At 45.3% G+C, this 27,216-nt stretch overlaps 1 protein-coding gene across 1 annotated transcript; it reads left to right on the top strand.

Moving 5' to 3' along the window:
• The first annotated feature begins 3,116 nt into the window (after nt 1–3,116).
• On the top strand, nt 3,117–26,713 carry HRH2 (histamine receptor H2). Its single transcript, XM_015410123.1, has 3 exons — nt 3,117–4,204; nt 26,357–26,425; nt 26,672–26,713. The coding sequence occupies exons 1-3, from the start codon at nt 3,117–3,119 to the stop codon at nt 26,694–26,696; spliced, it is 1,182 nt and encodes a 393-aa protein (XP_015265609.1). The 3' UTR covers nt 26,697–26,713.
• The last annotated feature ends 503 nt before the right edge of the window (nt 26,714–27,216 follow it).

A 27,216-nucleotide genomic window follows, 5' to 3' on the forward strand; every position in this document is an offset into this window, starting at 1 on the left:
CTAATCTACACACAGATTGCCAGTTCGGAGAGGGTTTGTATATTGCCTTCCTGAAATTCCAACCAATATTTGTTCCCTACCCATTCCCTTGGTTTCTGTGAACCATTCTCTATATCTCTATATTCTGACAATGGATAACAATGGAGGTTTTCCTGTTATGTCATCAGAACTGATTGAAATCAAGTTCATCTTCGTAGCACATTTTTGCCAGTGTTGTCTCACCAGTAAATCTGTGGTCCAAAGAAGCAACATGCTGTATGTACTGGCATTATGTAGAAATATAGAGTTGGATCCCATGATATGTAAACAGAAGTTGCTGATGCTTGCAGATCTTTCCTGTTCTACGCTCCTCCCAATAGTCCCTTCTGACCCCAGAAAAGTCTATTGTCAGGGTCAAAGAACCCATGTGCACTAATAAAAATCATGCAGGTCTGGAGACTCCAGTGCGGGGATGAAATCACACTTTCGATCTCTTACATCAGCAGATCTCCACTAGAAGGTGATTCCTACTCTTTCCTGTTTCCCACTGCAGTCTCCCAACCCACATGGCTATCAGATAGTCATGTGCCAAAGGCTTTTTGGGGGTAGGACCAGCCTTGTACAGCATTGCTCAACACCTCAATGTCACTTTTGGTTGCAAGTGACCTCAAGGTGTTACTGTGTCACTCTTGGAAGTGATCTCAAGGCATCACTGCAATGCTCTAGCCATCCCACCCCCAAATTATATCATTTTACAGCAGTGCATGCTGTGATGCATGACATCACTGCCAGTTATGGAACACCTGGGGTTGCAAGCATCCAGGCAGATTGCTTGAAATCACAACTGATCTCTTAGTTCTCCAGGAGAAAATGGCTGCCTCGGAGGATGGAAGCCCAGCCTCCCCAGGCTCCACAACCAAATCTCCAGGAATTGACCAACCCAAATCTGGCAGTCCTAACAATGTCACCCCCCCCCCAATTTCTTCTGCTATTGCACTGAACAGCATACATTGGATGACCAGGGGCTGGAGTTCCCCTACTATTAGTCCATATGGGTCCCACAACCCTATAAACTTTCCTGGAGTCTGAAAGGAATGCTGGGGGAAGGGAAAACAGGAAAATCCATGATCCCATGTCCACAGATTACGGTATCCAACCCAAACCCTCTTTCATGTTCTATCAGTATTTTCCCTTATTTAAAGCTTTAGTAATCAGGCATAAAGGAGCTGCGGTGGCTCAAGTGGTTAAGACGCTGAACTGCAGGCTGTGCAGTTCAGTAGTTCAGCAGTTCGAAAGCAAGAAATTGCAAGTAGATAAATAGGTACCACTTCGGTGGGAAGGTAATAGCGTTCCGTGCGCCTTGGTGTTTAGTCATGCCGGCCACATGACCACGGAAACGTCTTCGGACAGCGCTGGCTCTTCGGCTTTGAAACGGAGAAGAGCACCACAACCCTAGAGTCGGATTCGACTGGCTTTTGAGCAAGGGAACCTTTACCTTTACCTTTAATCAGGCATAAGGTTGAGAATGATGCCTCTGTGTCCTGGAATAAATGTCTGTCTCTATATATTTCTTTGGCCTTTGTTCCTATTAGATCCATTTCAGAGATTACTCTAATGACATGATTGACCCTGAAACCAGGAACTGCATGTGTGATGAGAAACCAGTGGTGCAAAAGAAGCTCCCTTGTGGTTTTGGCAGTTTCAAGGATACCAGTGAAATCCTCCAAAACCTCCCAAATGAAGCACCCAGCACAGCTATTTCTCACTAGGAGAGGCACCCACACGGTTTCTGTTTGTGACAACAGCTATTCTGATTTTTTTTTTCATGTCGATAACAGGTTTCAGAGCAACGTTTTAAAAGTCACCCAAATGTCTTGTAGGAGAAATCCTGAACTGCGTAATCTGATTCTAATTCTTCTTTCCAGATACACGCAAGGAAGCATGCATGTTGTGCCCAGCTTCCTCCTACTCAGCTGTTCTGAACTATCTTCAAACTGATGTGAACAGAAACTCTTTATACTGTTTTATGAAGGAAGCCACATATGGTTACCACAGCATATGACAACACCCACTGATTTCTCTGAAAGGAGGGGAAAGAGAGTGAAGAAAAGGCAGAGGGTGGTACTAAAGGGACTTGCAACAGTATAAGAAGAACCCTGCTGAATCAAACCAAGGTTCCATCTAATTCAACATCTCTTTCCCCCTGTGGTCAGCCAAATTCCTCTGGGGAGTTTACAATTCAGCATGAACAATTTTACCTCCATTGTGCATCCTCAGCAACTGTCAGGAGATATACAGCCACCAAAACCAGAGCTTTTATTTAGCTGTCATGACTAACTGCTATTGATAAATTTACCCATCAGAAATTTGTCTTAATCCTTTAAGAACAGTGTGGTTTAGTGGTCGGTTTAGGATCTGGGAGACCCAGGTTTGAATCCCTACTTTGCCATGGAAACTTGCTGGACTTTGGGCCAGTCACATGAACATGTGAACACCTGAAGCTGCCTTATACTGAATTAGACCACTGGTCATTCAAGGTCAGTATTGTGTACTCTGACTGGAAGCAGGTCTCTAGCATCTCAGGCAGAGGTCTTTTGTACTACTGTACTACTGATGCTTTAAAAAAAACAACTGGAGATGCCTGGGATTGAAACTGGGACCTCCTGTATGCCAAGCAGATGTTTTACCATTGAGCCACAGCTCCTCCAGTCACACATTTTCAGCACTGCTTACCTCACAGGGTTTTTGTGAGTATAAAATGTAGGAGAGGATAATGATGTAAGCTGCTTTAGATCCCTGTTGCGGAGAAATGCTGGTAAATGTTCTGCACAAGCTAAACCTCTGAGGATTTCTCTTGAAGCAGATCAATGCTATTTGGGGTGGGGTAATTTTTTTTGTAGCTCAGTATGAAGAGAACTCATTCCCAGCAGCTTTTCAGAGCAAACAAGCCTTTATGATAATATCTGTGTGGCTATGGTGCAAGGAACTGATTGTGACACTGCTGATAGAAGAGATCTGCACAAGTGTTTCATAAAACTGAACATGAACATCTATTTCTGAGTACCTGAAGGACAGCTGATATACAAGGCTGGGTGAGAGTAATTGGTTAGTTCTCTGTCAGCCCCCACGTACACACTATGAATTCTTCACAGAACCACAAAAATGTTGCCAAGCCTGGTGACCTCTCGAGTAAAGTGCTGACTGGAATTGTTCTCACAGTCATCATTATTGTGACTGTCTGTGGTAATGTGGTAGTATGCCTGGCTGTTGGATTCAACCGGCGGCTCCGCACGCTGACTAACTGTTTCATCGTCTCTTTGGCTGTCACAGACCTGATGCTGGGCCTGCTGGTGCAGCCCTTCGCAGCCATGTATGAGATCTCCAATCATAAATGGTACTTATCACACACCTTTTGTGATATCCACAATAGTCTAGATGTCATGTTGTGCACAGCCTCCATCCTCAACCTCTTCATGATCAGTCTGGATCGCTACTATGCTGTTACAGCACCACTACGCTACACCACTTTGGTCACTCCTCGACGGGTGGCCATGGTTATGGTCATTATCTGGGTGGTGTCAATCATGGTCTCATTTTTGCCCATCCATTTGGGCTGGAACACTAATGGCACAACGGACCATAACCCTGAAGAGTGCAGTCTTGGGGTCAATCCTATTTATGGACTGGTGGATGCCTTGCTTACCTTCTACATCCCTTTGGTTATCATGTGCACCACATACTATCGGATATTCAAAATAGCCAGAGAGCAAGCAAAGAGGATCAATAATGTCCCCTGTAACAAGAAAGTCAACCACGTGTCGCCAACTGTGAATGAGCACAAAGCCATTCTTACCCTTGCGATTGTGATGGGAGCCTTCATTATTTGTTGGTTTCCTTATTTCACAGTGTTCATATACCGAGGCATCAAAGGGGACAATGCAGTGAGAAAAGACTTGCTATCTGTTGTCACATGGCTTGGGTATGCCAACTCAGCTTTGAACCCTATCTTATATGGCACTCTGAACAGGGACTTCCGAACTGCTTATCAGCAATTGCTCAGGTGTCAGAGGGTGGGGCCAGATGCAAGAAAGACTCCCCTAACACCCAGACACCAGATGAGGGACCAGACCTGTGAAGAGGCACTGAGTAAGCAAGAAGATATACCTCTACAGTTGCATGTGAGAAATGGAAAGGAGAACCCTCTCACCCAAGATGGCTTGGAAAGGTAAGATCTCTCTGCTTGATGTTTTTCTGGCATAAGTGAGTAGTGGGAATATAGATGGTTCTAGCGCTGCTTAGATTCAAGATGAATTGATGTCATCATCCACTAGCACAGTGTTTCCCAGCCTGTGGGTTAGGACCCAAAAGTGGGCTGCACAGCCTCTAAAAGCAAGTCACAGGTCAGCCCTCCCTAATGGCTGCTCCTGCCTTTTGCCATCTTCTCTTTCTTTCCTCCTCACCAACTTCTTACATTCTAATCTCCACCTCCCTCTTTGAGACAATAACAAGGAGGCAAAAGTCATCTGGCAACTAGAAACTTCACAGTAGTAGCTGAAGGACGGGGGGGGGAGGTTTAAAAAGTAGGTGAAAGCTGTTCAGCATGCTATCGGAAAACCAAAGAAGGCTAGCAGGAGAAAGGAAGGAAGGAAGGAAGGAAGGAAGGAAGGAAGGAAGGATGGAAGGAAGGAAGGAAGGAAGGAAGGAAGGAAGGAAGGGCATGTGCATGCACGGGCTCTGTCTTGGTGCCATTCCTTCAGCAGCCCAACCTCTCGCCCAGCCCCCTGCATTGTGTCACTGCCCTCTAACCTGCTGAGGGAGATGTGCTGCACCGAGCCCCTTCCTGCTACTCTCTTCTCCACTATCAGTCATCTTCATGTATCTCCTCAGCCTAGCACTCCCCCAAGTGAAACTCCTCAAATTCTGGCTCTGGCCCAACAGGCACAGGAAGAGGAGATGAACTCCCACTGGTTTGGTGTTCAAAATAGGGGAAGCTGCATGCTTTGTGTGATGTTTGTTGGTTTCTCAAAAACATTTACTTGGGTGCTATAGAAAACGGAATGCTGGAATAGAGGGGTGCCAAGGTCATTGTTTGCCTACAGCACCAAAAGACCTTGGGCCGGCCCTGGATGGGTTGCAACGTATATTTGGACTTGTGGGTCACCATACCAAGAAAGTTTGGGATCCACTGCATTAGCATATTTCCAAGGGGCGATGAAATCAGTTTGCCTATGGAACAGCACAAGCAAAAAGGCAGATTTAGTCTCCAATACTCTTACGTTAACTCCAGCACTCTTAAGTTAACTCGTAGTCGATAGCTCAAAGAAAGCGTCAACCCAGTGTGCTGCAGTGATGAAAAAGGCAAAGTCTAAATTAAGGATTATTAGGAAAGGAATTGAGAATAAAACAGCCAATTTTGTAAAAACCCCTGTATAGATCTCTGGTACGGCCTCATTTGGAATACTGTGTACAGTTCTGGTCACCGTATCTCAGAAAGGACATTGCAGAGCTGGAAAAAGTACAGAGGAGGGCAGCCAAGATGATTAGGGGGTTGGAGCACCTTCCCTATGAGTAAAGGCTGAAGAGTCTGGAACTTCTCAGTTCAGAAAAGAGACAACTAAGGGGGGGACATGATAGAGGTTTATAAAGTTATGCATGGGGTGGAGAGAGTTGACAAAGATAAATTTTTCTCTCTCTCCCAAAATACTAGAACTCAAGGGCATCCAATGAAACTGAGGGGAAGTAGGTTCAGGACAGACAAAAGGAAATACTACTTTACATAGAGTGTGATTAAAATGTGGAATTAACTTCCAAAGGATATAGTGATGGCCACAGGAATAAACAGCTTTAAAAGGGGATCAGATAGATTTATGGAGGATAAGTCTATCAATGGCTACAAATAGCAGTAGAAGGTCTCGGCCTCTATGCCCTGTTGTTGGCCCACAGAGGAACTGGTTGACCACTGTGTGGGACAGGATGCTGGACTAGATGTACTATTGGTCTGATCCAGCAGGGCTCTTCTTATGTTCTTTTGTTCTTAAGTTGTCCATAAGCCTGAGAATGAAACTGCCTGTTTGCACACATTATTCTTTCCAATCAAGGTGTTCTTGGACCAGTTTCAAATGCTGTGACTTCAGAAAGCAAAAATAGAAATTGTCCCAACTTAGATCTTTGATTCTTCAAGTTATGTATTTAAGCCATTTTGCAAAAGTAAAAACCATAATTAAATAATTAAAATACAAATACCCCCATAATACTAGATTAAAAAAAAAGAATACCATGAAGGACAGCAAAATAAATTAATCTGCATAAATTCTCATCATGCCAACAGGCACAGTTCCAGTCTAGGCTATTCCATGTTATTCCGTTCCAGAATACTTGATTGACTGTTTATGGCAAAGGCAGATCTCTGGTATTTGCCAGAAAGTGAGGGAAAGGAAGTGATTTCACTGCATGCAAAAGTGCTTAGATCATATGATCATGAGAGGTGGTGCCCTTTGTTTCTAATACCCTATTCCTAAACTACCTCCTCAGCAGACAGGTTGCTAACTGATAACATGGCATGATTTGCCAATGTTGCCCTAAATCTTGAGAGGGATTGTGTTGTTATAGGAAGGAACCAGGTCAGTCAACACCCTATGTGATATTGAGGTTACATTACATTAACAAATCAGCAGGATGGCTCCACATTGCTGAGGTAACATAGGGATATCCATTAAGGTTCATTCCACCAGCCAAAGGCAATTACTATCCAGCATGCTGCCAGCTTCTTCTTCTCTTTAAAAAAAAAAAAACAGTAACTCGTAGGGCTGACAGCTCTGGGTTGGGAAATATCTGGAGATTTTGGAGGTGGAGCCTGAGGAGGGCGGGGTTTGGGGAGGGGAGGGACTTCAGCATGGCATAATGCCACAGAGCCCACCTTCCAAAGTGGCCATTTTCTCCAGGTGAACTGATCTCTGTCACCTGGAGATCAGTCGTAATCCCAGGGGATCTCCAGCTACCACCTAGAGGCAGGCAACCCTAGTTACTGTGTCTACTTAACCACATTTTAAATGGGAATTTATGTTCAGTCTGATAGCAATTTCTTTTCATCATTTTTGGTAGCAATGCAAAACATTTAGTGCTCGGATTCTTTTTTTTTCATGAGAAAGCTAAGGACATGGAGGCATGGACTCCACAGCTTAAAGGGAACATTGCCGCCACCCACCCCCCACTTCGCAGCCCTAGGAAAGGTGCCACTGCATCTCAGATCTTAAGCCTCCTGTTGTAGATCTTTGTTATTTTCACTTCCATAATGATGCAAATATGAGCTGGAATGAATACAGAATTTACTTAGTAGTTCTTGGTGAAGGCAGTCTTATGAATAGGTCACAAGCCTTCTAAGGTTAAGTGACCATTTGGAGATAAGCGGGGACTGATTGACAATGGTTCAAAACTTGAGGAATCAGGTAAGCAGCAATGAGAAGAAGCTGGTGAAGGTTTCAGCTGCAGAAGATACCCCTCTCCTTCAGTGGCGGCACTTTTATATGATAGAAGGCCTTAGGAAAGGTGACTGTGAGAGTAATGTGGTATGTTTTCATTGCTTCCCACAGGCAATTCCACCTCCTTCCATGTTCTAATCTGATCCCAGAACTGTAGCTTGATAAGCAGTGCAAAACTTTCCAGCCTAGCAGATAGCACATACTTTTGCTTCCATGGCTCCAGGAAGTGCAAACAAAGGGTTGATTCTTTGACGTTATCATAGCTGACGCTAGTATTAAGTAGTGAAGCAAAAGGATTTGTCAACTGTGATGGTACAGTCTTGCTTGGGAGGCACAGCTAGGACTGGTTCTGCCTCACCCACGTGCTGCAGTAAAACTAAAGGCACAGATTTGTGGCATCAATATATCTAATGCTCATTGCAGCCAAATCTGTGGATACTTAAATCCAGAGACTGGAGCCGTGAACAGACAAGACAGCTCTTTCTAAAAACCTGAAAAATTCCCCAGGCTTGCAGAAAAAAATCTGAAATCTTTAAAAAAAAATCTATAAAAAATAAATTGAGGAGGTTAAACCCCTCCAAAATTAACTTGGGCCAGTCATACATTCTCACCCTAAGCTACTTTACAGGATTCTTGTGAGGATACCACAGAGGAAAGGAGAATAATGTAAGCTGCTTTTGCTCATCTTTGAGGAGAAAGGCAGGTGTGGCCAGATGGGCAGGCCCATGGACCCTCAGCAGCAGCAGGGTGCTCCTGACAGCCTGGCTGGAGGGAAGGGGGGTGGGTCAGAGGGATCATATCACTCCTGCTTTGGCCCATCTACACTGGTTCACAATTTGTTTCCAGGCACAATTCAGGGTGCTGTTCGTGACCTTCAAAATTCTCTATGGTTTGGGAATCAACATACCTGAAGGACCACCTGCTGCCTCATGAACCTGCCTAACCATTCTGGTAATCTTTGGAGGCCCTGCTTCAGGTGCCTCCACCTTCTGAGATTAGGCAGCTGGCAACCTGGGAGAGGACCTTCTTGATCATTTTGATCATAGCACCAAAGCTCTGGAACTCTCCCCAAGGAAATTCTGCTACTGGGTGAAAACTTTTTATGTTTTCATTGGCATTCCCTCAGCAATCCCTCCTTCCTAACCGGTGTTTTAATTGCTGTTTTTATGTTTCAGATTATTTTAATTGTTTTAATGATGTGTGTTTGTGGTTTGATTTTAATGGTTTTAAAATGTGTTACTATTATGTAATTTTTAAATTGTTAACCACCTTGGTGGCCCTTGTAAAGGAAGAAAGCATACAAGTTTTGTAAATAAATAAATGAAATAAAACACAGTTGGGCTGGAAGGGCCACCAGGTTGCCTACAGGAGGGCAGAGCCTGCTCCACCCACCCAGGGTGACAAAAGGCTCAATGGAATGGGGAAGGAAGCTCTGCAGTGGCAAGCCAGAGACAGGTGAGGTGGCAGGGGCCATCCCAGCACCAGAATGGTAGAGACAAGGGGCAGAGTTGTGGGAGCCCCCAGTGGCCCATTTCAGCAATGGATCAGAAGCCAGCAAGAAGGCAGGTCCAAGTGCAGTCCCAAGACCACCTGGTGAGAAGCTTAAATGGCTTACAGCCCGTGGCTTGCTAGAAGGGAAGAGGGGCCTAGGGTTGCCAACCTCCCAATGGGGGTGGGGGTTTCCCCAGTTTTGGGGCTGCCAATCCTCCACTGGCCAGCTGGCCAGTGGGGGAGCACTGCCCCCAAAGAGTCCCAAAATGCCCAATGTGATGACATCACCTGGAAGTGGTGTCATCATGCCAGGCACGTTGTTTAGGGGAGACTCTAGTATTTGGGTAAAAACTCTATGGTGACCAAAGAGTTTTTACCCGAATACTAGAGCATTCCCTGAACACCGTGCCCAGTGTGATTACGTCACTTCCGGGTGATGTTATCATGGCATGCATGCTCTGTGCACGCACCAGAGGAGTCCCAGAGCTGGCCTGGAGCCCCCCACTGGGATGAAGGTAAGAACTGGCAACCCTAGAGGGACCACATGGAGAAAGGCAGGAGTGAGGGCTCAGGCCCCAAAGGAGCCCTACGCTATACATTGTACATACCTTGGAGGTTGGCATACCAATGAAAGGGAGCACCACAAGCTGTAAAGAAAAGCAGGCATCAGTGGGCAGGAAAACTCTGCACACAGGCCGAGGAAGAACCCATGGGAACCACCAACGGTTGACCAGCCAAAAACCTGGTCTGAGGCCATGGGAGCTTGTGACAGCAGGATATAAGTGAAGTAAATGAATAATAAATGTAACTGAAGTTGGGTAGGCAAATAAATGTAGGTTGGTTGGTGTGTGGGAAGGAGAAAAGGAAGCAGGGAGGATGAGGATGTGGGGGCTGCCAGGAGGAGAAAAAGAGGAAATCGTATGGGGCATGGAATGTGAAATGCCCCCCACAAGTCCTTGTAGGTTGTCTACTGCACAACTGGACCCAGCTCAGTCTAGTGTCTGGAACTATGCAGAGTTTTCCAAGAGAGAGGCTACCCAGGGGAGAGAAAGAGGGAAAGCTGAAGACAGGGTAGCTGGAGGGTGGGGAAGAGAGGAAGAAGCAGGAGAAGGGGAGAAGCTATGGGGGCTTTCAGGAAATGGGAAATAGCCCTGACCTGGATAGTCCAGGCAAGCCCAGTCTCATCAGATCTCGGAAGCTAAGCAGCGTCAACTCTGGCAAGTACTTGGATGGGAGACCTCCTTGGACTCAGTCAGGAGGTGGGGGCAGGTGCAACATTGCTCCCATGCCCTCATCTCCATTCACACAGGCATTTTTTAAAAGAGAACTGAAATTCTGCAAGCATAATTGAACATCAGCAGTGTTTGAATCGTGTAGAGGGCACCACAGTGAGCTTATTACTGATCAAATAACTAATATGCTGAATGCAAAATGAGGTATTTGTACTAATGGAATACAAATTGGGTGATTTACTCACAGCTGGATGTAGATGCATTAACCGGGTTCCTCCTTTCCCTTGCAGATCTCAGAATATGTTATGTAATAACTCTATACAAGTGAGAGGCCTGCAAGGACTTGTGGTGGGCATCTCATTTCCCCCTCCCTGACTATTTCCTCTTTCCCGTTCCCTGAAAGCCCCCATAGCTTCTCCCATTTTCCTGCTTCCTTCCCACCCACCAGCCAACCTACCTTTATTTGCCCCTCATCTTCAGCTTTTTCCCCTTTCCTCTCATTACTTGACTATGGTCTAGTCCCACAGTGCTGGGCACTGGGGAACCTGCAAGGATGTGCAGGAGGCACCTCCCTTTCCCATATATTCCCCTTAGAATTGCCATGTGCCCATTGGGGATGGGAGATCTCCTGCCTCAATGAGACTTGCCCAGCAGGACAAAAATCGCACAACAGCTAAAACCTGCATCCACAATGCACCCTGAGGTGATGTCATCACGTTGGGCACGTCTCAGGCTGATGCTCTAGCAATCAGCCTGGAAACTCCATGGTACCATAGAGTTTTCAGGCTGATTGCTAGAGCATCCACCTGCGACATGCACAACACGATGATATCACCTCCGGGTGACATCATTGCGCCGGGCACGTCAGCCCGATGAGGCGGGGTTCCCCCTGCTGGCCTGATCCGAACTGGCGGATTGGGGAACCTTTGAGTGGGGGAACCTCCGCCCTCCTGGGGGACCTGGCAGCCCTAATCTGTAATATAATATACAAATGCAATACAGTTCTCATAGTAATAATATACCAATGGTATATTGAACTCTGAGGTGTTGAAAGACCTGAGTCAGATTGAGGTGACGAGAGAGGAGGTCCTAAAACTGATAGACAACTTAAAAACTGATAAATCACCAGGCCCAGATGGCATACATCCGAGAGTTCTGAAAGAACTCAAATGTGAACTTGTGGATCTCCTGACAAAAATATGTAATATTTCCTTAAAATCTGCCTCCATTCCTGAAGACTGGAAGGTAGCTAATGTCACTCCCATCTTTAAAAAGGGTTCCAGAGGAGATCCGGGAAATTACAGGTAGGGCTGCCAAGTCCCCCCGGGGGGTGGATTTCCCCCCGCTTTGGAGGCCCGATTTCCGCCGCCGCAGAATCGGGCCCCAGGGGAAACCTCACCCCGGCGTGCACATCAGTCGGATGTGACGGGATGACGCCGGGCACGCTGGGGGCGAGGCCACCTCCATTTTACATACATACAGCTGTTACAAATTCTGCAGAGTAGAGTGGCCAGCTACAGGTTCAGAAATATCTGGAGATTTGCAGGTGGAGCCTAGGAAAGTGATTAGGGAGACGAGGGACATCAGTAGGGTATAAAGTCATGCAGTCTGCCTTCCAAAGCAGCCATTTTCTCCAGAATAAATGATGTAAACAAATAAATAGTAAATAAATAGGCAATTTATGTAGACTGGAGATCAGTTGTAATTCCAGGAGATCACCAGCCCCCATCTGCTCCAGCCCCTACTGCAGAGTCAGCAACTTCAGTAAGTGCTGCCACCATCACAGACCTCTCTCACCAGCAACACTTCATCTGTGTATAGGTGCCAGTTCACATAAGCAGAGCTTCCACCTGCAAAAAAGCCAGACTGTGAGCCCAATGGTTAGCCCCACATGATTGTGAGATGAGCATACAAGGGCGGCATCATGTGGGCAGTAGTCTGGTTGAAGGAAATGTTTTTTAGTCATGCCACAAAACAATTCACAAGTAGCACTCACCACTCCAGGCTCATGAAGGCTTTGGTGGTCACATAAATAGTCTTGAGAACATTCACAATCAGATTCCAAGGAAAGGCAAGTGAGAAGGCTGCAATCAGACATACATATCTCCTCCTTTTCAGATGCACTATCCTACTTTTGTGTTCATTTGTACTGTCAAGCAGCAAACCACGGCCAAAACTAATTCCCTTCCAGTGGTTAATTTCAGATCAACTTTAACCTATCTAAGATTTGCACCCATTTGGGGGATACTGTTGTTTCACCACATATGCCCTCACATCACTTAGAGCCAAGCAAGACAGCAGCCACACAGTTTGTTAAGAATGGGTATGCCACTAATTCCATTTAATGTGCTGGGGGGGGGGGTTATTTAAAGTCAAGCATGAACAGGTAGGAACAGAAGCTGTAGCAGCCACCTGTATGTACTTTGTGCCCCATAACCACTGTGCTCCCAGCTGCGTTCTTTTCCCCAATGAGATTCTCCCAGTGGGAGAAGTAGTGGTTCCTGGGTGAAAAGTACAAGCAGGGAGGCAGATTGTTCAGTTTCTACCTCCTTCTAGCCCCTGCTGTATTTTCTGTTTCCCCATCCACTTTACAGAGTTAGGGCAGGACACAGATTGGGTCTGCCACCGTCATATACAATTTTTTTTTTCTGGGAGGTGATCTACAGATTGCTGCTACGGCTTGTCAGATGTGAGGAGAAAAGTGCTAATTTTGTTTGTACAAGTAACTACATTACCTGTTGCAAATGAGTCTGTTTAGAGCTACAGTTCTGGTTTTCCTGGTGTGTTCCTCTCATATTCAGAACTGATGGATATAAACCAGAGCTCAAGGAACAAAGCTTGTCATTATGTAGCAGAGATACAGAGGAATAATAGCCAGAAGCATATATATCCTAAACACTTTGTTATCCTTTGTCTCTGACAGATCTCTCTCTATCTCTCTCTCTCTCTCTCTCTCTCTCTCTCTCTCTCTCTCTCCCCCCCCTTTAACCCTTTCAGCTCTGGGCTCTTCCCCTAAACTGCAGGCAGGCCAGGCTGTCAACAGTGGTGACATGATTCTGACTGTACTCTTCCAAAATCCACTGCAGATAAAAGGACACAGTTAGATTTTCTGTGGGGAAAAATTAAAGGCAGGGGCATTTGGGTGAGTACCTGGGATGCCTTACCTAGAAAGGGTTAAAATGTTTTGGGTAGACCAACTGAATTTCTTCTCTTCTATGGCTAATAAAAAATCCCTGGAATAGCATGCACTATGTATTCCCTGATATCTTTATAGTAGCTGTTTGATATCCCCATCCCAAGAAGAACTGCATGCTGGACTTCTGCATGTCACATCAAGCCTCAATTACACCCCCCCCATCCCAAAAAAAGATAGCTGCTCTACTAGGGATAGGAAGACAGAGCTGCCTTGCTTGTGAGACCAAATCTGAGGAAGATCACAGAAAAGGGAAGAAAAATAGAACCCTAGCCAAACTGAAAATTTGTCTGCCATATAGTTATTAAAACATGTCTCTGTGTTCTTCTCATGTTGGATTTCTTTAAAGTCCTTTTCCCCAAAGCAATTGCCAGAAATGTTTCCTGGCAAAGCTCCTTGATCCCCTAACCTCCGTGGCAGCTGTTCTTTTAACACATGACAAGGACCAGTGCCCTTATTCTCCAAAGCATCCAATATTAGTCACACAGAAAACGGTGCACTACAAGACAGAGAATATGTTATGACACAAAGGGTGAAAGATGACATTATGAAGGAGCATGGATTTTCCTCAGAAAGCAAATGTGGGAACAAGACATTTGCTGGGGGAAATCAGCTGCCTAGAAAGAGACACAACCCTTTCCCTGCCTATCAATTCTCCCCTGCGAATGCTGTCCCTACCCATTTTAAATAATGTTTCCCGTGAGTGGGCTCACTAATTCCATTTAATGTGCTGGCAGGAACACACAGGAACGGAGTTCCGTCTGGCTTCCAAGTTGGCCACACCCAGCAGGAACTCATTAGCATAATAGGCCACACCCAACAGCAGAATCTCATTCGGATTGACTACATTAGGGGTGTGTGGCCTAACATGCAAAGGAGTTCCTGCTAAAAAAAAAGCCCTGGGTTTTGACAACAAACAAGGTAAACAGAATAAGAAGCAAAAGGTGGGTGTGGCTGGATGAGCACACTTCTGGCAACATGGGGGTGTGGCCTAATATGCCAATGAGCTGTGCTGTCAGGGGTGTGGCCTAATATGCTAATGAGTTTCTGCTGTTGGGTGTGGCCTATTATGCTAATGAGTTCCTGCTGGGCTTTTTCTACCAAAAAAGCCCTGCTGAAACTAAAAGTAATCCTAGACAGAAAGTGCCAGTCACACTTGCCAGATCTCTCTTGAAAGTAGCCCCCTGTCTCTGCAATCATAATATATTAGCAAGTATGGTACAGGTTTGGGAACACGAGGAGACAATTTAGAGAAAAGTCTGAGAAATTTGGGGGTGGCTTCTATTGGCTTTTCCAGATCTCTTTAGTGGAACATGGCAATTTCATAATTTCAGCCACCTGCCAGGCATGTGCTTTTCTATTTGTACAGTCCACAAAGCAGGAACCCTATACAGGCCCACCAACACTTGCATGGTCTGGAAAGCTGGATGAAACCTGTTAAATGCTTGAATTGGCACTGCAGCTGATTTTCACATTCCCAGTTCTTTCTTTCTTTGAGCAGTAGAATGAGGTGTAGAATAGGGATCACAGGAATCATTGTCAAGGAGAAATTTTATCACCCTGCTTCAATGTTCAGAGTGTTATGGATCAGCACAGCATATAACTGACTGACAGCCCTGCTCCTTCAGTTTTATGTACTCCCCCTTCGTCCCCCTTCGTAGGGTAGCCTTTGTGGTCAAAGGGCAACACCACAAGACTATCAGTGCACTCCTATGCAGAGTAACGCCCTTTTAAATTCACTGAAGTTAGTGGGTTTAAGAAGTGTGTGACTCTGTTTAGGATTGCACTGGATGTTACTCAAGCCTTGGGAAAATATGTATTGTTTCCTCTTGCTAAGCTTGCAATGAAGAAACCTTGCTGTGAAATTCCAGCCAAGCAATTGCTTTCTAGTGACTTCAGAACTGTCCTTGCCAGCATTCCTATTCTTTATTGCTTTGGCAACTCTTGTGGGTGTTGTTTGGCTGTAGTACAGCCAGCCCAAAGCTGGTGGATTTCAGCAGCTGCCTTTTTTAAGTGTTCTGTCATTTATCACACTTCTGTGTAAGTCCCTTTCAAAAGTCCAAAAAGCCAAATGGCTTCCATTTTTAGCAATGACTTCCAGTACAGTCAGAAATTGAATTGCATTCTTATCTGCCCACCTGCATGTTTATAATCTGTAATAATGAGAGAAAGTGAGTCATAAGAAGCAAGTCAGACTTTCAGACTTTAATGGAGTTCTTATTTACTGTGGGCACAGCTTAGCAAGGTAAGGTCAGACTCACCTCTGCATACCGTCCCACGACCTTCTCCTGCTGATAACAGGCTCCTCCTGTTTTGCCTCTGTTTTACTGATTGTGCCACAGAGAAAACAACAGAGGTCACCTGGCTGCCAAAAGCCAGATACAATTGTTGTGCTGGCTCCATGCTGTGCACTCATAACCTTGCACAAGATCATATACGAACAGCGTTTCAGTGTATGTGGGGGACAAAGACTTAACCAGCCTGCCTGCTGCTTTTGATGGATTCGCTCCCCAGCACCACTTAAGCCTGCAGTGGAAGCCGCAATCAGCCCACCTCTTCAGGCTTGAAATGAGGTTTCAGTGCAAGTGTCACTTGGCTGCAGGGTATTGATGTGACAGCCGGTGACCCTTAAGTGCATTCATCAGAGGACTAAATGTGGCAGGATGGCAATGGCATTTGAGAGATGGTTTCTGAATAAAGATGAAGGCTAGGCATGCCCAAAGGAAGGAAGCAAAGAGCCGCCCTGCATTGCAGAGCTGCTTAATGAGTGTGTGAGTGAGTGGGTCATGGACACCGTCATCCCTGAAGCACACTGATCTGAGGCCAAGACCATTAACTCTCTTCGTATTGATACAAGTATCAATAAGTATTCATATTAACAATATGACCAGATGAGAACTCAAGAGCTCAGGTTACATCTAGCTCCAAATTGTCTTCATCTCAAGTTCTCTGCATGATTTTTTGCCCTGGGAAGGAAACCCTTTGACACACTCTGATTTCTATTACTATTTCTGCCCCCTTGACAGAGAACAGGTGAATTTAATAGCACAAGATCAATATAACCTCATGAACATGCTACCCAAATAGGTTTACCATTTGCCCACTCATGGCAGCCACCCTTTTTTTGATTGCCCACCCTTTTCTTGATCACCTGTCCTCAATCAATTGAACAGTGGTAGAAAAAATGGAGGGGATAGCATCATGGATGCTGTGACACCCCTTCTGGATGCAGAAGTGACATCACAATACATACACTGCTCTAGGAATTTCTCCTAATCTCTATGGTCTTTAGCATAAAGACTGAGGAAATCCCTAGAGTGTCACAGGAGGTGATGCTCCCCCTCCCCAGGCTCTATCCCACCAAAGCTCCTGAGACTGGCAGGCACAGGGATGGAAACTCTATGCCCAAAACTTGTGCAGAGATAGTTTGAGTAGGTGGATGAATGTAGATTCGTACTGTGGCCTTTTGGCAGTCTTTTTTGGTGAACAGATGTTGGCAAGTATCACATATAAATCTAGACCATTTCACCTTAGCCTCTGGCCTCCACGTGAACACTCTGTTAACATCATAGCCAGGACATATGTATGCAACATCAACGTCAATGAGAACCAAGGTGTGTATGCCCATTGTAATTTGTGAGAATCACAGCAGCCACATATGCAGCCTCACTGTGGAGGTGTTGCTTTATTCAGATGGTATCTTCACCTTCTGCTGTCTCAATAACAACCCCATATGCTCCTGAGGCATTCAGATAGGGAACTCAGGGCTTGTACTACTAGATCCAAGTGGATATGTTATCTAGGACTGTGCATTCAGCTATATCTAACCCTCCCCCTCTAACTTGAAAAATACCTTATCACAGGCCTGTAGCTACATTGGATCATTTCGTGTCCTGGCCCCACAATTTATTTCAAAAGCCCCATACCGTGATGGCATAATAATGCCAATTTTGACTTTTTTTAAAAAAAATGGCAATTGCCACAAGTAGCTCAGAGTTTGTCATCTGGAACTGCAATAAACAAAGCTGCAGCCCATCTGCCGCCTCTTCTTGCCTTCTCCCGCAGCTAAATGGCCAGGGGAGAGGCATCTGCACCGCCCGTCGGGGCCCCTCACGGTTTTGTCCTCCCTGGCAAAGCGGCAGGGCTTCCTGCCCTAAGCTGGAGCTCCACTTAACTGCCAGGCTGATGGAAGAACTGGCCACCTGGATCCTGGTGCACACCTTTGGGAATGTGGATTGACACTGGAGGAGCAGGGCAGTGTGGTTTCCTTTGCTCTTCACCCAAAGCTGGGATCCGGAGGTGGGCGCTGTGGCTGAGGACCCAGGTGTGGCAGGCGAGGCACCAGTGGGCTGCTCACCCGTCTCTCCAGCAGCCAGCCTGGGGCCAATCCCAGTGGTACACAGCACACCACTGCAACCTCTGGACAATGGGCAGCAGGCCAAGGGGCTTCGGCATTGACCTGCACCTCCTTGAGGACCTGTGCGGCCACCCCAGCGAGCAGGTGAAGGCCAGCAGGAACAGGAGGGGGTGCAGAGGGTCGGTGCCTGGGGGTGACGTGGGAAGGGCAGAGGAGTAAAGACTCTGCCTGGGTGGCCCAAGATCTTCAACTTTAAGTAAATCAACTTTAATTAATTAGCCAATGCCCCCCAAGAATTTTAAATGCCCCCCGAATTAGAAATTCCTAGCTACGGGCCTGCCTTATCAGTATTTTCTGGCTATTCTTTCAGCTGGATATAGATTTGGATTTTTTTTGGCTATCCAAAATGGCCAAGTCCCCAAAATCCTGAAAATATTTGGGATTTTTTCAGAACTGCAGGATAGTCAAAGTTAAAGGGCATTTAAAGGGATTGCAGTATACCCAAACCTGAAAAATACCAGGTTTTTTGCCCACCCCTAATGTTACAAACCACATAGATAAATCATTTTAGCTAAAATTCTACCTGGACAGCTTTACTTCTACAGTTTCTCATGTGATGGCAGCCACCACAATTGATCCTCTCCAAAGAGCAGCCCCCAGGCTTTGATCAAGCTAGGTGTGCTGCCCCAGCCAGCGTTCACTGTAGTTTAGTAAAACTGCTGTGTATCTTTAAGAGTAGTTGCACCTGGGAATTGGAGTTCACACTTAGGGATCCCAGAAGCTTCCCTCTGACTGGCTCATTAAGAGTAATTTCCTGAGCTCAGAGGTGCAAAGATAGGAGTTTTATTGTTCTTTTCCGTTTCTTTGTCCATCAACCCTTACTGCAAGGAGAGGGGAAGCCCATCTCTTTTCTCACCACGGCTATAGAACTGACCTAGATCACAAGATGTAACTTTCCACCCAGCTATCAGCTTGATTGTGAGTAAATGATCTTCTGAATGCATGCGAAGTTAAATAAAGATGATTTAAGCTCTCCTCACTGGTTGTGCGTTGACTCATACCTAGAAGGTGTTGGCTTAGAGCAGCTTGCGCTGGACAGGACACTAGGACTGGGCCAAAATGGGAGCCATGTTTCTGCAAAGGGGACCAAGGGTATGGCTTGAAGGCTACATACAGCCTTGCTGAAGCAAAACAGCTCTGAGTCTGGTCATTTCCTAGATGGAAGTCTGCCTAGAAAACTTACATATGTGCCCTAGGGCCCATATGATGTGAATGGTGGAATATAAGTATAATATTAAAGAACTCTGGAGTAACTTTCAGTATCTTTGGGTATCTTTCAGGGAGCCCAAACAAAGGTGAAAATAAATGTTGATGATCTTACAGGATGTCAGTCAAATGAAAGCTTGTACCTTTTTGCAGTTGCTCTTGTTCACCCTATCTGCTGCTGTTGCAGCCTCTTTAAAGGTGGCAATCCATAGTACTATCTCAAGAGAGAGAGGAGAAGGAATTTACATTTCTCAGCAAAAGGCTGGTTTTCTTTGGAAACTGCTGGTCTTTTGGAGAGAATTTCACAAAGCTCAAAATGTCGTCTCGCTCTATGAAAGCAAACTCCACAGAAATTCCACTGAGCCCTACATTAAATCATTAAGAAAAGTGGTATATTGTTTTAACATTCACTTTCTCCCACTCATGCACTCTGTAAACTCACTAGTCTGGTGCCACTAGATCAGGGAACTTTCTCAAGTCCTTAGTCATACAGCATAGGTCTACACTGATCCACAATCACGTTGGACACTCTTAGAACACACACTCTTAGACATGCTTGAGCACCTACTGGTTCCTCTCACATTCTACTCATTGGTTGTAAACAGGGAGTCGATCATTTGGGGAGCTGCTTGGATATCCCCATTTGTTAACTGACCTACGTCTCTTTTTGAGCTGATAAGCACACATGGCAAAAATGGTGTGATGGCATAATAATGCCAATTTTGACTATTTTTTTTAAAAAAATGGCAATTGCCGCAAGTAGCTCAGAGTTTGTCATCCGGAACTGCAATAAACAAAGCTGCAACTACCTGGCCCTGTAGAATAAGCAGCTTCCACTCAGGCACAAAAATATTCAGCGCAAATGTTAAATAGTGGGTTCCATGGATGAACAGCCCACAAGCCTAGTGATCAGTTCTATTTTATTAGTGATTTCAGCAAGCACAAGACGACTCCAGAGCCTCAGCTCTGTTAAATAGCACACGATTGCCACACCCAAACACACCCCTCTCCCAGTGATAGGCTAGTTACATAACATTACTACTAGATTAGTTACTTTCAGAATCCTGGCAGGCTATTGTTCTTTTGCTCCAAGCTCAGCCAGTCTCTGGGGTGATTCAATCAGGAATGATTCAGTCCCAGTACATAACAGCAAACTTCAACAACAACCAATATGGTGATAGGATCAAGACCTTCCTTTACATCTAACTGAGATAGCCGAGCAGAGTAAGTTTGCCTGCTCATCACATTCATGTCCAACTAGACAACATGTCTACTGATGTGATAGGAACTCGATAGAAAAGGAATGTTGCACTTTGCATAAGCAGTCAAGGAGGCACACAGATATAGTTTCAGCATATTGCTAATGGTGCTCTGCTTAGAATCCTTACAGGTACTCCACCACTATGAACAATAAATGGGAGCCTCCACATCTCCAGCTGGAAATGCAAGGATGTTGCACCCCCACACAGGTAAGCAGAGGAGGAAGATTCCTACCTCAAACTGTGACTGCTGGCAACGTCTGTCGGGCCCCCCACACACACACACACAACATTTACCTACTGTGTATTTGCTCAACAACTCCTCCACCCTTAACTATTACAAGTATTGTCTCCCACACAGGAAGCATAGGGTACATTTGCACAGTGCTGAAGGGGGTGGGTGGGGGACATGGCAGTGCGGTGTCATGTTGGTGTAACCTCCTACACCCTGGGGGCACAGAGACCACAGCCACATTTCTGGATGATTGCCAGCAACTCCTTTCTGACCCCCGCTGAACATTATTCATTATTGTCTTCATGTCTCTTTTGACTCTGTTCAGGTAGCCCTCCCACGGGGCTGGAAGCTGGGATGAACCCTGTTCACAGTGCAGTGGCAGCCACCCGCTGAAGCTACAGCACAGCCAACAGCTGCAGTGACCAGTGCGCATGATCTAGCTGCTCTGCTATGGGGTTCCCAACTCCTTTGTTCTATCCTGGCTCCTGTACCACTGGAAGCTGATTAACAGACATTTGTTTGACCAACTCAGTTACAGCCATCATGGGCATGCAGTGATAGAAACAGCTCTACCGGCAGTTCCGAGATCTGTCAGAGCAGCTTTTAATCTGACTCACAGCCACCAGGACTCCATTCCTAATGCTGTTCAATAAATGGGAAGATTGTTTTGTACTGGAGTCTCTGTTGGTGTTTGAGGCAGCTGCTCAGCATCAGCAGCCCATCCTCAGTGACAGGTGTTGGTGGTGCAGTCTGTCAGATGTTCGCTACTGCAGGGCTGTGAAGTTGCTAATCACATATAAGGCTTGACTTGGGGAACTCAGGCACAAAAGGCCCTGATATATATGTTTGGTTCAGATACCAAGAGCACCTGAGGATTCGAAGCAGTTTGTGATAGGTCCTGCAGTATGTGAGGTGCGGTCTCTAGTCCAGCCTCCTTCTTCAGTTTTTGAGTGATTGGCTTGTCACTGGCCAAAAATTGAGCTTTACCCAGGTTCTCCTTTGGGGGCTTTTTCACTCCTGGTTCTTACCCCAGTGCTTTCCCCCAGTGAGCTATTGGGAAGCTGACAGAAATGCCTTTTTGTGAATGAGCAGTAGGGTGCCCCCGTGTTGCTCTCCTGGTGCTTTTGTGCCATTTGTGTTACAAAATGGCTGCCCCCTCCAAGCATTATTTCCCCTAGAACCTGAACCCTTGCTTGGGAGAGGCCATGATATTTCTGTGAAAGCTTTCTCTGCTGAGAGAGCTGGAGTGGTATCTCAGTAACATCATTAGAGTGGCAACCCTGTAGGCTAATCTGTCAAAAGAGTATGTGTTGGCTCCAAGCTAAATTGGCAATTCCCACCAATTCCCCCTTCCTACTACAGATCCCCCTCATTTTGTTCGTCTACATCCCTCATCCCTCAGGAGGAGCATTTCATGGAGATCAGTGGGAGTAGGAAGGCAGGAAAGTTTGGATCTAAACCTGTGTGTGTGTGAAACAAGGGATTTAACCGTCCTTCCATCTGCAGTGCTGCCTTCAGTCTAGTAGCTACAGGGGTCAAACTAAACATGTCACAGTCCCATCTACTGTAATGGGTGCTGTGTTTTCTCTTCTGTTATGTTCTGCATGTGGGGGAGAGGGGCATGGTGATGTCATAGAGGATACTAATGTCAGCATGCATTGGTCGGCTGCTCCCATATATGGCTGACAAGGGGCATTGTCAGCATGCCACTCTCTGATGGGGTGGTGGGTAATGGCAGGATTGCTGTGGATTCCAGTGCAGTTGCTTTGCTTGCAGCATTATGCCCTCAGCTGCTTGGAATTGGGTCTTTGTTATAAATATATGTTCCAGGGGTTCCATAGGAACCAGCTAATTACCCTGGAGGCATTCCAGTGTAAGCTGCTGCTGCCTTAAAATTGTTCTGCATATAAGGACACCAATACGTGCTTCTTCTGCTGCTCTTATAATAGCATGACATGCATTCAGACTAGTTCCCAGATTCAAGGAGGGACCTGTTCTGCCTCCTTCTTATGATGGGCTGTCAGTGACAAGGCCTAATAGCCTTGTGTTGGATATTTAGCAGAGTAAATGAAGTGCAGCAAAATAATGCAGCGACGACACATGTGTGTTTAACTTCTAAAAAAATTTTACTTCAGAATTAGGGAAAGGATTACATGGAAAGAAAACAACAGTCTAACTCATCTTTCTAGTTCTGATCTACTCCGTCCTGTTTATTTGGTCCCTCTGACCTTAAGAAGGAAGGAATGGAAGTTGTATCCCAAAGCTTCACCCCTTGTGTACATGCAGAATAGCATGAACTATCTCCAATATATTGATTAGACAACAGTCTTAAGGTCACCTCATTAAGAATAAAACCTCCCTCTTTTTGATTGGAAGAATCTACTCTACGCCTAATTGGTTCTATGGTAAAACTTGCTGTTATTAGCTTGCAGAAACTTCAGTTTAACCCTTTCATGACTAAAGAGATGGTACTTGCAAAAACCCAACACCTTGGCTTCCTATTTCTTAATGTTTCATTTCCTCTGTGTTGGATCCTTCTACTGGTTTCCACATTTGCCACAGAACACCTACATTGTACACTTACTTATGGGGTTTCCACTTTCATATGCTGTTTCCTTCTCTGTGCTCTACTATAGGAATGCCCTGATTTTTGCCATGAGTGAGTTCAACGGTCAAAGTCACTGGGCCTGATGGCTGCGAAATGCAGCAAGTCAGTCCCAAGATTTGATTGTTTGCTCAGCAAATGTCTCAAACTACTTGTGAGCTAGTTTGTGGCTATGCAGTAGTTTTGTTGCTTGCTAACTGTACTAGGGTGTCCTGATACCTTATTTTGTGAATGCACAGTACACTAATGCTTATGCTACCTATGCATGGTGATCTTGCCCTCCTTTGCTCTTGCACAGTTTTCAACCATACATGCGCATTCAACCAACCAGTATGTTCAAAGGTAAATTAAAAGTGGTTTTTGTAAGTGTTGACATGGCAGCTGTAAAACAAGCAATGGAAACTGGAGCAGAACAATAGGTCAACCATGTTTAAAAGTGACATGGTGGGCATAGGGTTGCCAGCCCACACCCCACCCCTGGTGGAAGCAGGGGTCCCCTGCCCCCAGGCCCCAACCCCCTACCACTGATCAACTGTCTGTTGGGTGTTCTTACCAGGAAAGAAAGGGAGGCTCCAGCTATGTCACTTCCGACATGTACCAGAAGTTGATGTCTAAGTGACGCTCTTGTATTCTGTGATAGAAGCCATTTTTGCCATAGATTTTTCCCCCCCAAATATGAGAGCACTGCAACAACGTCACAGCGTGGTGACGTCACTTCTGGTGCACACTGGAATTGATGCAGCCGTGATGCTAGCAATATCTCCAGGGCCTTCCTCCCACTCCTGGTAAGTCCCCCCCCCACATGCCCTGCTGGTTGCCAGGAGGATCCTGGCAATCTTAAATGGATGGTTAAGAATCCCAACAACTAACATAATCACCCCCATGATCCTTTGAAAAACTGTGCATTGGCAAAAACTTGCTGAATTACTCTTATCAGTTGTTGCAACAATTGAAAATTATTAATTCAAAACAAATGTCCAAGACATTTGTGATACCTTTCCATCTGGGTGCAGAGCAAAGAAGTATGCCTGTACAGCAGCACCATCAGGCTGTACAGACAATACTTACGTGTAAAATCCAATGGTGCTTGCCTATGTGCCTGCTGTGCTCAGCAAGAAGCCTCCTGCTCTGATGAACGGTTCTATGAGATCTGAATACGATCACTGATAAATCGGTGGCAAGATCATGAGTGGCCATCAGGATGCAAACTTAACTTGAAGGAGTTGAAGCATGCCTACTCCACTATCGCTGCAATGTATCGTTCTGCAATGTTTTTAGGATGCATTTGTATTTTTAGTGAATTCAGTATTATAACTAAACTATGAACTATCTAGCTCATTTTAGCATTTGTTTTCATGGCTCATACTTTTTACCCTAATTATCCAATAGTGGAACAAAGTTTGAGTCCAGTGACACCTTTAAGACCAACAAAGTTTTATTCAAGGTAAAAGCTTTTGTGCACACAAAAGCTTATACCTTGAATAAAACTTTGTTGATCTTAAAGGTGCCACTAGACTCAAAATTTTCTTCTGCTGCCTAAGACCAACACAGCTACCCACCTGAAACTATCCCATAATGGTTTGCACATTGTTTTCTCATGACTGTTAATCCATGAGTTTCTAGACCAGCAGACAGAAATAATTGCTGCAATAAAGTATAGGGAGAGACACCCTTGTAGTACTGGATGTTCCAGCACCAAGTCAGAATATTTTAATTGCACATTTAGAATAGAACATGTGCATACTCTCTGGTGCCGGAGGGCTTTCCTATTCTATCATGCACAAAACTGAAAGGAGTAAAATGAGTTCAGTGTGAGCCTGGCCAAAATGTACTATTCAGAGTTTTCTGATTCTCTGTCTATAGACAGCTGTCAGGACTATCCCCCATCATGAATCATAAAGGAGACAAAAGAATGTAACATTACATCTGGCCATCTTTCTAAAGAACCTTTTGCGCACATAAAATCTTATATAATTCATAGTGTGATCCTGTTCCCCAGATTACATCCACCAAATGGGATTGGGTTGTTCCTAAACCCTCTTGTACCCACAGAACACAGTGCTAGAGATGTGTAAAATATTATTAAAGGATTGTGATAGCCTTCCATGGACGAAAGGATTCTGTAAAATCTTATATAATTCATAGTGTGATCCTGTTCCCCAGATTACATCCACCAAATGGGATTGGGTTGTTCCTAAACCCTCTTGTACCCACAGAACACAGTGCTAGAGATGTGTAAAATATTATTAAAGGATTGTGATAGCCTTCCATGGGTGAAAGGATTCTGTAACACCAGTAGGACTCTACCACTACACAGATGAAAACTGGTTGGTGAGGGGTCTGGTGTGGGAGGATTAAATAGTCAGGACGCTGTGTTTGCTAAGGGTTGGTCACATTCCTGACAGTGTTACACTTACAGAAAAGGTGGTAATGTAAAGACTCCCACTGAAGTCAATGGAGAGACCCAGAAAATCACCTTGTCCCTCTTCAACCCCATGCCACAAAAGAGAACAAAATTCTGTCTAACAGAGGAGTCAATCATAGCAGAGCACCAATAATGTATAATGTTAAGCCTCAGATCACAGATATTAAGATGTGTGGTATGGATGTACATTACTCTACCTCTAAATCCACAGAACTATAGCAGCATGCAAGTAGGAACTTGAGTAATGGGAAATATGGTACAAAAATACACAGAAGCAAGAAGACAAAAGAGATTACTAACATTTATATTATCAGTATTCAACAGATACTTCCAAAGCCAGAAACCTACACCACCACAATTGGGGCTGCAAGGACAAGGCCCCACACAGAGGTATGCAGAAGAGGGAGACTCTCCAGAGGGAAGGAGCCTCTATGCCTTAAAACAAGTCCCCAGCATCTCCCCAAGGCTACATCTGTGCCTTAAAACAAGCCCCCAGCATCCCCCAGCCATCTCCCCAAGGCTAGCAAGAAAAGTGAAGAGTGTGCAAAGCACTCAGTTATAGCCATGGAGTTATTCCCAGTCCACCTCCCATGCATAGAGAACGAACTGTACAGACTTATTAATCCTCAAACAATAGAAGCAGCATGTCTCATAAAGAGGATACAGTGTTATTATACTGGGGTTTCTGTTGGCCACAACCCTAAAAATGCAGCTAAGCTCCCACCATGCACAAGTGTAACCAAAATGGAACATAATCACCATTACTGGTGAACATATAATATATTCTACCTATTTGGAACTGCTGGCCAAACACTCATATCCCATTTTCCTTGCAGGATTATTGCCAGGGCCCATGGAGCAAAACAACAGCAATGCATTCCAATGCAATACCCTACATTGTATAGGTGAGTACCCCTGTAGACTGTCTGGGCCAACCAGTGAAGCTCATAAGCATCGGCATCAAGAGGCTTTATCAGTGAGAGAGTGTAGAATGGGCCCGGGGCAAGTGCCATGAAAGAGCATCTAAATGGTAACATCCTTTCTCCAACTCTCAACCGCCCCAACTCTTAATAAACACCTAGACCCAGAAACTATATGTTGAAACTGCTACCCATTATTCATCATTCTCCCCTATGTCTCTCTTGTCTCAGCACAGGCAGTGAAGTAGCCATCTAACATGTGCCAAGTCACCCGGTACTCCTTTCAGACCCTGAGCCCTGCAAGACCTAAAAGGATGGCCTAGCAACCCTGTTACTCTGCATTGTTTTCTGAGCTCACTCAACCACTGCTGCTATAAAATAAAAATTGTGACTTTTTCAACTGTGTTTCTGATCTCATGATAGTACACTGCTGATCTGAAACTACTGGACCTTGGTCACCTACCTCAAATGCCTTTGCAATGGGACTCACAATGAAAAGAGGGAAGCAGGCCCTGACCTGGATAGCCCAGGCAAGCGTAATCTTGTTAGACCTTGGAAGCTAAGCAGGGTCGACTCTGGCAAGTACTTGGATGGGAAACCTACTTGGAATACCAGAGGCGGGAGGTGGGGACATGATTTATTCAGCCACCTCTCTGAGTATCCTCAGTCACCAGAGGTCACCATGACTTCCAGGTGCATGTGCAAACACACACATACACACACACACACAGGTTCTCTATCCCAGTTCATATTGGGAAGATTCAGTATTTGCATCT

Source organism: Gekko japonicus, unplaced genomic scaffold (genome assembly GCF_001447785.1).
Source record: "Gekko japonicus isolate JY-2015 unplaced genomic scaffold, Gekko_japonicus_V1.1 scaffold510, whole genome shotgun sequence".
NCBI lineage: Eukaryota > Metazoa > Chordata > Lepidosauria > Squamata > Gekkonidae > Gekko > Gekko japonicus.